Source organism: Rhinatrema bivittatum, chromosome 11 (assembly GCF_901001135.1).
Source record: "Rhinatrema bivittatum chromosome 11, aRhiBiv1.1, whole genome shotgun sequence".
In the NCBI taxonomy this organism is placed as follows: domain Eukaryota; kingdom Metazoa; phylum Chordata; class Amphibia; order Gymnophiona; family Rhinatrematidae; genus Rhinatrema; species Rhinatrema bivittatum.
In genome coordinates, this window is record NC_042625.1 from 33,246,672 (window position 1) to 33,258,807 (window position 12,136).

At 50.0% G+C, this 12,136-nt stretch overlaps 1 protein-coding gene across 2 annotated transcripts in view; it reads left to right on the forward strand.

The window, feature by feature from the left end:
- The window catches only part of TCHP (trichoplein keratin filament binding), a 67,713-nt gene extending 56,657 nt beyond the window's left edge, over positions 1–11,056 (forward strand). For both annotated transcript variants that reach the window (XM_029570924.1, XM_029570925.1), the window contains 2 exons: positions 4,061–4,204; positions 10,764–11,056. In XM_029570924.1, the coding sequence (XP_029426784.1) occupies positions 4,061–4,204; positions 10,764–10,796 (177 nt within the window). In that variant the 3' untranslated portion in view covers positions 10,797–11,056. The remainder of the gene's footprint in view (positions 1–4,060; positions 4,205–10,763) is intronic.
- Positions 11,057–12,136: the final 1,080 nt, after the last annotated feature.

Consider the following 12,136-nt stretch of genomic DNA (forward strand, 5'->3'; position numbering starts at 1 on the left):
CAAGCGCACTACCATTCCTGTGGAAGGGGGTTTGGCCCTCAGGGAGCCCCAGGACAGGCGGATGGACGCCATTCTGAAGCAAAATTTTGAGGTGGCGGCTCTTTCTTTGAGGATTGCGGCCTGTTGCACGGTGGTCACTCGTGCCTGCTTGTCTCAGGTCCGGAACAACGCTCCGGCGGCTGACATGGAGCCCGCTCTTTCCTTCCTCACCGATGCCGCATCGGATTTGGTTCGAACCACGGCTAAGGGGATCTCGTCTTCCGTGGCCGCCAGGAGACACCTATGGATCCAGCCATGGTCCGCTGATACACCTTCAAAGTCTCGCCTCACCAAATTGCCTTTTCAGGGCTCGTTTCTGTTTGGCAGTGACCTTGATAAGCTTGTCGCTTCCTGGGGTGCCTCTCCTGTGCCTCGCCTACCAGAAGACCGGTCCAGGAGGGGACAGCGCTCCGGTCCCCGGCCCTCCAGGGGCAGGGGTTCACAGCGATTTGTTCCATATAGAGGGCGCTACCAGACGCCGCGTCCTCCGGCCAGGAATCAGTCCTTTCGGTCCAGGCTGCGCAGACGGGGGAACGGGCCGGGCGGGGGTCCCGGTCGCATCCCACAATGAGAATTTGCCGATTCATCTGGGGGACGAAGCCATAGGGGGCAGGTTGACCCTCTTCTACCCCAGATGGGTCGAGATCACGTCGGACCAGTGGGTCCTCGCAGTTATCCGAGAGGGGTATTATCTGGACTTTCATCATCTTCCTCCGGACAAGTTTGTGGAGTCTTCATGTTCCCCGCTCAAGAAGGCAGCATTGGAGGCCACCCTGACGAGGCTCCTGACCTTGAACGCCATCCTCCCAGTGCCTGCCTGGGAAGTGAATTCTGGGCACTATTCCATTTATTTCATAGTACCCAAGAAAGGGGGCACTTTTCGGCCTGTGCTGGACCTCAAATCCCTCAATCGGTACTTATGGGTGCCGAGGTTTCGCATGGAAACTCTGCGCTCCGTCAAGGCCGCAGTCCAGCCCGGAGAGTTCCTCACGGCATTAGACCTGTCCGAAGCCTATCTTCATATTCCGATACATCCAGATCATCAGCGCTTCCTACGCTTCAAGGTTCTGGACCGCCACTTCCAGTTTCGAGCTCTCCCCTTCGGGTTGGCCACCTCCCCAAGGACATTCACCAAGGTGATCGTGGTTGTGGCGGCGGCGCTCAGGCGGGACGGGATCTTGGTCCATCCCTACCTAGACGACTGGTTAATCAGGGCGAAATCCCGAGTGGAGAGCCTGCGGACAACCGACAGGGTGATCGCCCTTCTGGAAAGCTTGGGCTGGGTCATCAACCTCAGCAAGAGCTGCCTACAGCCTTCCCAGTCCATAGAATATCTGGGGGTACGGTTCGACACTCGGGCGGACACGGTCAGTCTTACGACCAAGAGACAGTTGAAACTTCGGCAGCGTATCCAGTATCTGTTGGGAACCAGTCGGCCGTTAGCTTGGGATTATCTGCAAGTTCTGGGTCTCATGGCCTCCACTCTGGACGTGGTGCCTTGGGCACGAGCCCATATGAGACCACTACAGCATTCCCTGCTCTCTCGCTGGAGCCCCCATCACCGAGCCTATTCCACGCACCTCCCTCTACCGGTCCATGTTCGGACCCAGCTGCGGTGGTGGTTGCGGTCCGACCACCTGAGCAGGGGGTCGCGGATGTCCTCGCCCACGTGGATCTTGCTCACCACGGATGCCAGCCTAAGCGGCTGGGGAGCACATTGCGAAGAACTCACCGCGCAAGGGCGCTGGAACAGGGAGGAGTCCACATGGAACATCAATCGCCTGGAAGCCCGGGCAGTCAGACTGGCCTGCCTTCGTTTCGCTCCACGGCTGCGGCACAGAGCTGTCAGAGTGATGTCCGACAACGCCACCACGGTGGCCTACATCAACCGTCAGGGCGGAACCAGAAGCCGACAGGTATCTCTAGAAATCGCCCCACTCATGGTTTGGGCAGAGGCGAATCTGCGGGACATCTCCGCCGTCCACATTGCCGGGAAGGACAATACCACAGCAGACTTCCTCAGCAGGGGACGCCTGAATCCAGGCGAGTGGCAGCTGTCCCCCACAGCTTTCCAGATGATTGTCGATCACTGGGGGATCCCGGCCATGGATTTACTGGCAGACAAGTCCAATGCTCAGGTTCCCAGATACTTCAGCCGCAGACGCGACCCGTGCTCGCACGGCATCGATGCTCTGGTCCAGCAGTGGCCTCCGGGGACTCTTCTATATGCCTTTCCCCCGTGGCCTCTACTGGGTGCCCTCATCCACAGGATTCGGTCACACCAGGGCCTAGTTCTTCTGGTGGCCCCGGACTGGCCAAGAAGACCCTGGTACGCGGACCTCAGACGCCTGCTGGCAGGGGAGCCTCTCCCCCTGCCTCCTCTCCGGGACCTTCTACGTCAAGGTCCCATTCTGCACGAGGATCCGGCTCAGTTCTCTCTTACGGTCTGGCCATTGAGAGGGCTCGACTGAAGAATAAGGGTTACTCGGGGCCTGTGATTAATACACTCCTCCGGGCTCGCAAGTTTTCCACATCCCTCACCTACGTACGGATCTGGAGAATCTTTGAAGCATGGTGCGACTCTCATGGCACCAGTCCACATGCCGCCACTATTCCTATTGTGTTGGATTTCCTGCAGGATGGGCTTCAGAAGGGTCTCTCCCTCAGCTCCATCAAGGTTCAGGTAGCGGCGCTATCGTGCTATGGGCCCAGGAGAGGTGGCAAGACTATCGCCAAGCACCCTGATGTTTCTCGTTTCCTGCACGGCGTCAAGCATATTCGTCCGCCACTAAAGTGGCCTATACCCTTATGGAACCTTTAATCTGGTTCTGGATTTCCTTGCGGGATCCACCTTCCGACCCCTTCGGGGCTTGTCTCTACGGTCTCTGACCCTGAAGTTGGTATTCCTGCTGGCCGTATGCTCCGCACGCCGCGCCTCTGAACTACAAGCGCTGTCCTGCCGTGATCCCTTTCTACGTATCACTTCGGAGTCTATCCATCTTCGGACGGTTCCCTCCTTTCTCCCTAAAGTGGTTTCACAATTTCATCTTAACCAAACCATATCCTTGCCTACCACGGTAGGTTTGACGAACTCTGAAGAAGGCCGTTTTACGCCATCTCGACATCGGCAGATTGCTGCCCAGGTATCTGACTATGACTCAAGACCTGCGGAAGACTGACCATCTGTTCGTCCTACACAGCGGGAAGAAGCAAGGTGAAGCGGCCTCTCGGCCCACCATTGCCCGCTGGATTAAAGACGTGGTCAGAGCCGCCTACGTGGCGGCTGGGAAGGCGCCGCCTCTACAGGTTAAGGCTCATTCTACCAGAGCCCAAGCGGCGTCTTGGGCTGAATCCCGGATGCTGTCACCGGCGGACATCTGTAAAGCGGCAACATGGTCCTCCCTCCATACCTTTTCTCGGTTCTACCGTCTGGATGTCCAGGCCAGGGAGGACTCTGCTTTTGCGAGGGCGGTACTGCATGGTCCTCAGGCAGCCTCCCGCCCAGGCGGGGTGTAAAGCTTTGGTACATCCCATTTGTCCTGAGTCCATCTGGCTACACGCCAGGAAATGTTGAGATTACTTACCTGGTAATCTTGTTTTCCTTAGTGTAGACAGATGGACTCAGCATCCCGCCCAGCTGCCTGTGTACATGGGTTTTCACTGATTCCAGGTAAGCCTTTGACTTTTGTTTTCCTAAGAGCGTACACTCTGCCTATATCCACGCCTTCCGGTTGGGAAGGCTGGCGGTCTCCAGCCACTGTCAATCGGTCAGGGGAGGCCTGTTTTCACTTTTTTCTTTACTTTTCATTGAGCGTCAGTACACACATCCATAACAGCTTTTGCAAGGAAGATTACTGAACAGCTGCGCTTCCTGTGGGGATATATACACGCCCCCGTGCTGACGTCAGATCCGTCTCCAACTGCTAGCACGCGGATACTATCCCATTTGTCCTGAGTCCATCTGTCTACACTAAGGAAAACAAGATTACCAGGTAAGTAATCTCAACATTGTACATCTCAGGTAGCTGAGCAACGCTTAAAAGCAGAAGAAGAATTACTTCGCCAGAAAGAGGAAGCACAAGAGGAGAAGTTGGCAGCAGACCAGTATGAAGGCTTAATTCAACAGGAGGCAGAGCTAATGAGCCAGCGCGGCTTTCAGGAAAAGGTATGGGTTTCGGCCAAGGCAAGCCCCAGCATCCCACTAGGCTCAATGTTCCTGCATTATTTTAACAACTTTAGACAAAGCAAGACAGAAGGATAGCAGAAGATAGAGCAGGCAGCTGGGGGGAGATAGAGAGGAGTAACAAGACCCCAACCCAGACTAGAAGCACCACTGGCCCAGGCCTGTTCAACAGTGACATAGTAAGGGCAAAGGGCCATCTGCGCCATTTTGATTACTGGCAGCCGACAGCCCATGCCCAGGAGATCGCTCCTGGACCCCCACTGGACCACCAGGGACTTTTGGCAGGTCTTGGGGGGGGGGGGGTTGTTTTTTTTTTTATATTTTTTTTTGTGGAAAAAAAAGTGCGTCTTATGAAGCGAAAAATACGGTATCTTTCCTAGGGTGCTGCTCAAATGAGAGAAGGAAATCTGGTCTTTTACCTTAGGAGCTCTCCAACCTTCAAATCAGCCTACCAGGCCTCAGTCCACAGCCTGGGATGCTGGAGACAGAGAATACTGGCAGGCTGAGATCAGCACGGAGAGACATAAGCAAGACAGTTTCTCTCTCTCTCCATCTCCCCATTCGTCTAGATGAGTAATTTATTAGCAGGATAACTTGAACCAAAGTATTCTACAACTGATTGGGAATTTTATTCCCTTATTGCTAAACATCTGGGTTGCCTAGAGCAGAAGAGATTGATTGAACAGCAGTCTCCTGCTATCAGATTTTTGGATGCTCTGTGCTTTCTTTATCTAAATTAGTTATCCTTATTCGTTGAAGATGAAAATAGAGGATGTCTTTTGACTATGTCCTTTGTTCAGTTAATCAGACACAGCCTTCAGATGAGGTGACAAATATGACTAATGCTTTGTTCCCTGTACGTACCCTGATCAATCCAGGCTCCTGAGTTTTGCCTCCCTGCCAGCAGATGGAGACAGAGAAAGTTTCACTGACACTGTACATAACCCAGTGTGCCAACTGCAGTCCCTCAGTATTCCTCTGTCTCCAGCAGATGATTTAAAACTTGCAGTCTGGAGAGAAAAAAAAAAGATTAAAAGACCATTTCTGGATCCTCCCAGGGGGTTGTGAAGTCCTGGTGGGGCTATCCCCCCTGGGTTGAGGTGGACGAGCAGGGGGGTTGGTGACCCCTCTGATAGCTTGGTCCGGAGGTCTGTGGGGTGGACATCTGGTACAGATCCCTCATATCCCCGAGACAGTGGTTGAACCTGCTGGCAGTTCTGTACTGAAGCCTAATGGAGCAGGGAAGTATCCCTTTTATATGTTTTGTCCTGGGCTGGGTCGCTAAAGTTTGGCAAAAGGAGACGGATATAGCCAGTGGTCTGGCTCTTTTCTGATCTGCCATGCGACCTGTGCTCCTGGACCCTGAACCTCAACTTCTGCACCAAGGGAAAGTATTGGTTTCTATGTATCTTTATTTGTTCTCAGAGTTACAAAAAAACCAAAACCAAAAAAAAGAACAAGGAACTAGTTAGAAGAATCTGTGAAGCTGTGGGGTTCGGGGTGGGGGGTGGGAAGCTACCTTAGCAGCTTGGGGAGCTCAGCGATTGAGTTTTCAGCAGCTTCTCTGCCTGCGGAGGAGACTGGATGTTGGCTCTGGTGCTGAGGGACTGTTCCACTGCTTGCTGTTGAGGTGCTGTGGGTACCGGGAGGAACCAGTCTGCATGCGGCAAAAGCAGCATGGCATTCGGTGTCTGGGTTGAGCATTACCGCACCGGTAGAACAAGCTTCACGGGTGACGGGGTCTAGCGCTGAGGCTTTCCCCGTCAGTGCAGAAACTGCGGTCATTTTCGATTTCCTAGCAGCATCTGTGGGAGAGGCAGGGGAATCCCCTCAACTATCACTTGTGATTCTCTGTCCCGCAGGAGTGCAGAGGCAGTTGCTCTGAGCAGGAGTCTCTGGTGCTGGTAGAGGTCTTCTGCTGGTTTTAATTTGCTTAAGTGCAAAGCATCTTTCCCTGTACGTACCCAGATCAGTCCAGACCATGGGTTGAGCCTCCTGTCCAGCAGGTGGAGACAGACGAAAACTGAAAGGGTATCCTATATGAGGACAGAGCCTACCCTGTCTCCAGCAGGTGGAACAGCTCACCCTGTGGTTCCCTGTTTGCCTTATTCTTTGTCCCTTTCGGTGCCGGATATTAAATGAATCTGGGCCTAAATGCGCTGGAGGTGCAGGCAGACTTTGCTTAGCTGTGTAGTAGGCCACAGATGCGGTTCTTGTGTACGTAGGCGTGTGCGTTCATTCTTGCTGCGTGGCAGCTGCATGTGCAGGGATCCATGCATGTCTGCGCCCTAGACTTGAGCGCATATTTGCGTAGGTACCTGTGCGTACAAGGCCGTGACCTAGTCTGGAGTGCGTATTTGCGCAAGTACTTGTACACGTATGACCATGGCCTGTAGGAGCATATATTTGTGCATGTACTTGTGCGCATACACCCGACCTAGTTTTGAGTGCGCATTTATGCGCATATGGCCGGGTGGCATTGGGGTGCGCACAGGAGGCTGCCTCGAGCTGAAGTTCAGGAGAGCTAGGCACTGGGGACGAACAGGTCCAAGCGCCTTATTATCTATGAGGCTTGTCATCTGATAGCAATTCAATTCTCACTTTCCCTCCGTTTGTGTCAGCACTGTTTAAATGCCCAAAGAGATTTCATTACTACAACTTTTACCTATGTTGGGACATCCCCTCACCCAATAGTGTCTCTTGAGGGGAGTGGGAGGTGAGGCAATGGGCAGGTTGCCTCCCTTTTTCCTGAGGGCAGAAGCTTCCCTGAGAGAGAGAGGTTGGAGAGCAAGTTTGGGCCTGTGGGCTTCCGTATAGATCCACCCTCCTTCTCCTGGGTGGTCAGGGCCTGCAGTCCTTGCGGCTGGGGCACCCAGCAAAGGTGAAGCAACCTACTATGTAGGGACCGCGTACTCGGGCCTCCCATTTGTCAGTCACGGTAGGCAAATGCCGCAGGGAAGGCTGTCCCTGGTGATGTTAAAGGGGATGTGGATCATGAGACATTGGAGGATTCTGATAGGGAATTTGCATTCTCACCTCTAGAAGAGGGAGAAATTGCATATGAGTGAGAGCCATTTTGGACTTTTTTTCTTTTTTTTCTCAGAGATGTCTTGCTGAGTTTGTTGGTGCAGACCCTGAACAAGCTTAGTTGGCTGGAGCTCAATGTTAAGTGTTATGTTTCTTTCCCCCTTTGTATCCAATTCAAGAGATATTGGATTTAAAGAAGGTAAATGTGGCTCTCAAGGTTCCCTGTTTCCGCATGTGGCAGTATGCAAGGGAGAGTTATTGGCATCTCTCGCCTTGATATAAGCGTATCTGCACATAGCCATCAGGCTGGAGCACTGGAGATTCCTGAGGTTCATGGTCCTAAGGTAACATTTTTGGTTTTAACCCCTTCCCTTTGGCTGGCAACTGCTCCATGTACCTCACCAGGGTGTGATGGTGGTGAAGGAGGGTGTGTATCTATCTGGATGAGTGGCTTATCTGTGCAAAATGTCAACATTTGTTGACTATCAGTACAAAAGGTACCAATGCGCTTGAAGTCTCTAGATGGGTGGTGAACCTAGCAACGCGCTATTTAGTCCTCTTACAAACTGGAGTATCTGGGAGCTCAGTTCGATAGACTGGCAGAGAGACTGTTTCTCACAGAGACTGCTGAATTTGCAGAGTCAGATTAGGCTTCTGCAAGAGCTTTTGATGCTCAGGGTCTGGAACTACTTACAAGTCTTCGGTTCTATGGCATCAACATTGGAATTAATGCATTGGGCGTGTGCACATATGCGGCCTCTGCTGGGGGCTTCTCTCTCCTGCTGGAATCAAGTTATTGGAAGAGTTTCATTTTCCTCTTCAGTTAGAGAGGGAAGCCAGGGCCAGACTTTGCATGGTGGCTTACTTGGAGCAATGTCAAGCATGGTGCAGAAATGGAGATTCTGAATTGGATAATAGTCACCACTGATGCAAGCCTCTCCGGATGGAGGGCAGTATGGCAAGATCAGGTGGCCAATGGTCGAAACGGGAGGCCTCATGGCCTATCAATCGGTTAGAGACGACAGCAGTGCATTTCGGGTTGCTTGCCTGTCAAGGTTACGTGGCCATCTAGTACGGATCCCATCAGAGAATGCGATGATGGTGGATTACATCAATCGTCAAGGCAGAACCAAGGATCTTGCTGTGGCTTGAGAGGCCCGGGAATTGATTCTCAGGGCACAGAAGCACTTGGAGTGGCCGGCAGCGTCTCACATTGCCCAAGGGTTCAGATAGATTTTATCAGTCGGATAAAGTTCGACTCTGGGGACTGGGAGCTCTCTGAGGCAGCGATGTCTCATTCACGGAAAATGGGGGTATCCTGACCAAAAAACACCAAGGCGTTGTAGTTTTACAGCTGCTGATGAGAACAGGGCACAAAGGAATCAGAGCTCTGGTGCTGCCATGGACTTGAGGGATTCTTTGTCTTTATTCCCATGGCCTGTGGTGGATAAGGGATTACGGTGGATAGAGAAACAGCTGGGCAACGTGATCCTGGTAGCTCCAGAGTGGCCACATCGATCATGCTTCCCAGATCTGATCAACACAGCCATAGACAGGCCTCTGAGGTTCAGACATTGGTCGTCAGTTTTACACCAGAACCCAATATTTTGGGGTCAAGCGGCTTACTTCTGTCTCGCAGCTTTGTTTCTGAGAGGAGACAACTGAGATGGAAGGGATATTCCGAAGTGATTATTTCCACCTTATTGTAGGCTAGGCGACCTTCTACATCATTGTCGTAAGTGCGAATTTGGAGGATCTTCGAGTCCTGGTCTCCTGTTGACTGAGTGCAGCCTCAGCAGGTACAGGCTATGATGTTGCATATTTTGGCTTTTCTACAGAAAGTTTCTGGTCAAGGGACTGGCCTTTAATTGTCTGAGAGTCCAAGTTGTCTCCAGAGTAAAGTGCAAGGGTATCCTCTGTCCGCACATCTAGATGTTCTACGCTTCCTTCGGGAGCTAAGAACTTGTCCTCAGGTGTGGAGCATTTGTCCGTCCTGGAATCTGAATCTAGCCCTTAGAGGATTGCGTGAGGCTTTGTTTGAACCACTAAAGAGAGTTACGGTTAAGGACATGATTTTTGAAGTGTTTTTTTTGGTGGCTATTTGTTCATCCAGGAGAATTTTGGAGCTCCAGATATTGTTGAGATCCTTTCCTGCAGATGTGTGATTCGGGGTATCTTTATGCATGGTGCCTTCTTTTCTGCCTGAGGTAGTCTTGGTGTTCCATCTTAGACAGTAGAGCTTCCAGCTTTCATGGATTTGGATTCCTCTATGCCTCACGTGGGGGAGCTTAGGCTCTTAGATTGGAAGGTCACTTATGATTTCCGTAGATCGCATCACATCTTTATACTGTGGAGTGGTCCAAAGAAGGGAAAGTAAGGTGTCTAAGGCTATAATTGTGTGGTGCCTGAAGGAAGTGTTCGAGTCTACTTACATTTCTAAAGGGTGCCTGCTGCCGGAAGGTTTAGGGGTGCACTTGACACATTCTCAAGAGACTTCTTGGGCTGAATCACAACAGGTGTTTCTGCACAAAATTTTCTGGGTGGCTACTGGGAAGTCGTTGCACACTTTTGATAGACATTATCCCTTGGATGTTGGGGCTCCAGCGTTCATGCACTTTAGTGAGTGTTCTGCGAACGGATCTCTCCATGTCCCACCCAAGTTAAGGGGAGCTTAGGTGCACCCCAGGAGTCTGGACTGATCTGGGTATGTACAGAGAAAGGAAAATTGGTTCTTACCTGCTAAGTTTTGTTCATGTAGTACCACAGATTAGTCCAGAGACCTGCCGCTTGTACGGTTGCTTTGTATATAATGTGGAATTGTTGAAGGTTTTCAATGCTGATCGCTTGTGTTAATGGAAAACTTGTTTCCCAAATTTGTCTTTTTGGACAACTTCACCTTCTTCCGACTCTTTGGAGGGGAGCGAGTTTGCTTACAAGCTTGCTTAGAAACTTATGGATGTTGCTGTCATCTTGGCTTGGGTACAGGTCAGTACTGAGGGACTGCAGGTGGCACACTGGGTTATGTACAGTGTCAATGAACCTTTGTCTCCATCGGTTAGCAGGGAAGCAAAACTCAGGAGTCTGGACTGATCTGTAATACTACAGGATCAAAAGGTTAAAACCAATTTTCCAAGACTGTTGGAAACCTTTTTGCTTTTAAAAAGTAGATAATGGTATTCATTATTTTTTCCGTTGGATTTTTGCACTGGATTTGTGCAAACAGATCAACAGCAAAATCAAACATTTCAGATTTAGCATTTTCTAATATCTAGATTTTTTTTTTTTAACTTGTACTGGAGGTCATGTGAAATGGTCATGTGAAATTTTAATGCAGTTTTGGTTATAGTAGCTAGAAAAATCCTAATTTAAGATTTTGAAAACTGCTCCCTTCCCCAGCTGAAGGAGGCTGAGTACAAGAGGAGATCTTTATTCATGTTATCTTAAGACACAAGTACTTAAGAAAAAGAAGTATCTAACTGCTTGTGATCTGACCTACTTTTGCTTTCTTTCTTAGGTTTACAGCCGTCCAAGAACAGCCTGGACGTGAAATAAAAACAAGCTAAAATAACCTCATTGCTTTAAAAAAAAAAACAACAAAAAAACCCGCAATTATTCCATTAGGAAAACTGAACTATTTTCAGTATAATTAAATGTACAGTTCTGGAACTGTTTTTGCTGTCCTAAAGTTCTATAATTGTCTGTAAGATTATCTTCTTCCACAGTACTATACCTATCAAAAAATGATTAGAGGGAGAATCTGAAAACTGTAAAAGAAAAACATTTTAAATTAAAACAAAGTGGCCTGCCTTCCACAAGTAAGATGTGTGGTCTGTTTGTATAAAACTATATGTCTGAAGAAAAAGCTTTTTACAGGCATGAAGAAGTGTAAGAGAATCACACAGATGCTGTGTGGTCACATTGCACTGTTTCCTTTGCTGTAAATCTCCTGTTGGAGATTTTAATAGGACATGCAACTGTGTACTTTATAACTTTGTCAGAAGAGAGGGCATTAGCTGTCATTTAATACATTTTTATTTATTAAAATAAAGTTTTAAATTTCCAGGATGAACAGGTGAATTTTTATCCCTTGAAAAAAAGATTCAATACTAAAGAATTTTATTCTAAATGGTGCAGGGAGGTTGAACTAATCCCTCTGGGTGGCACATAGTACTCTACCTCCTAACTGAAAATTAAGGGAGCATTTTTAAAGGGCCGCATGTGTAAAAATTGGGACTTGCGTGCGGGGCAGGGCTCCGGGCCCTCAGCATGCTGCATGCATTTTTAAAAGGGGCAGGGTAGGAGGCCGGCCAGGATAGTGACCAGTAGCTGCTGGTCATGGGATGCGCATGCTGGCAGCGGTGTGGAAGCGGCTTCTGCGCTGACAGAGCAGTAAGTAAAAAAAACAAAAAAATGGGGTTAGGGTGGAAAGGGAAAGAGGTAGGAAGAGTAGGGTTAGGAAAATTCCCTCCCAGTCTGCACCTTAATTGGAGGGAACTGGGGAAGGGCCCCCCAATTGCGTCACTGCGTGTAATTTACTAAATGCCACCCTTCCCCCCCCCCCCCCCGTGCATGCCACCTGCACATGCGTGTGTGGATTTTAAAATGCGGCATGCATGTGCGCAAAGCCAATGGATTTTATAACATGCGTGCGCATATAAAATTGGGGTACTAGGAACCGTGCCTGCTACTTTTAAAATCTACCCCATGGTGGCTGTCAGTGGTTCCCAACCCGGTCCTGGGGACCCCCCACAGCCAGTTGGGTTTTCAGGATCTCCACAATGAATATACAATGGTCTATGTTCTGGGTCTTGTCTCCTACAACCCCTGCTGCACACTTAATGCTCCAGGTGGTCTTTTAGTGCACTTGGGAACGGGAGGATTCTGTTA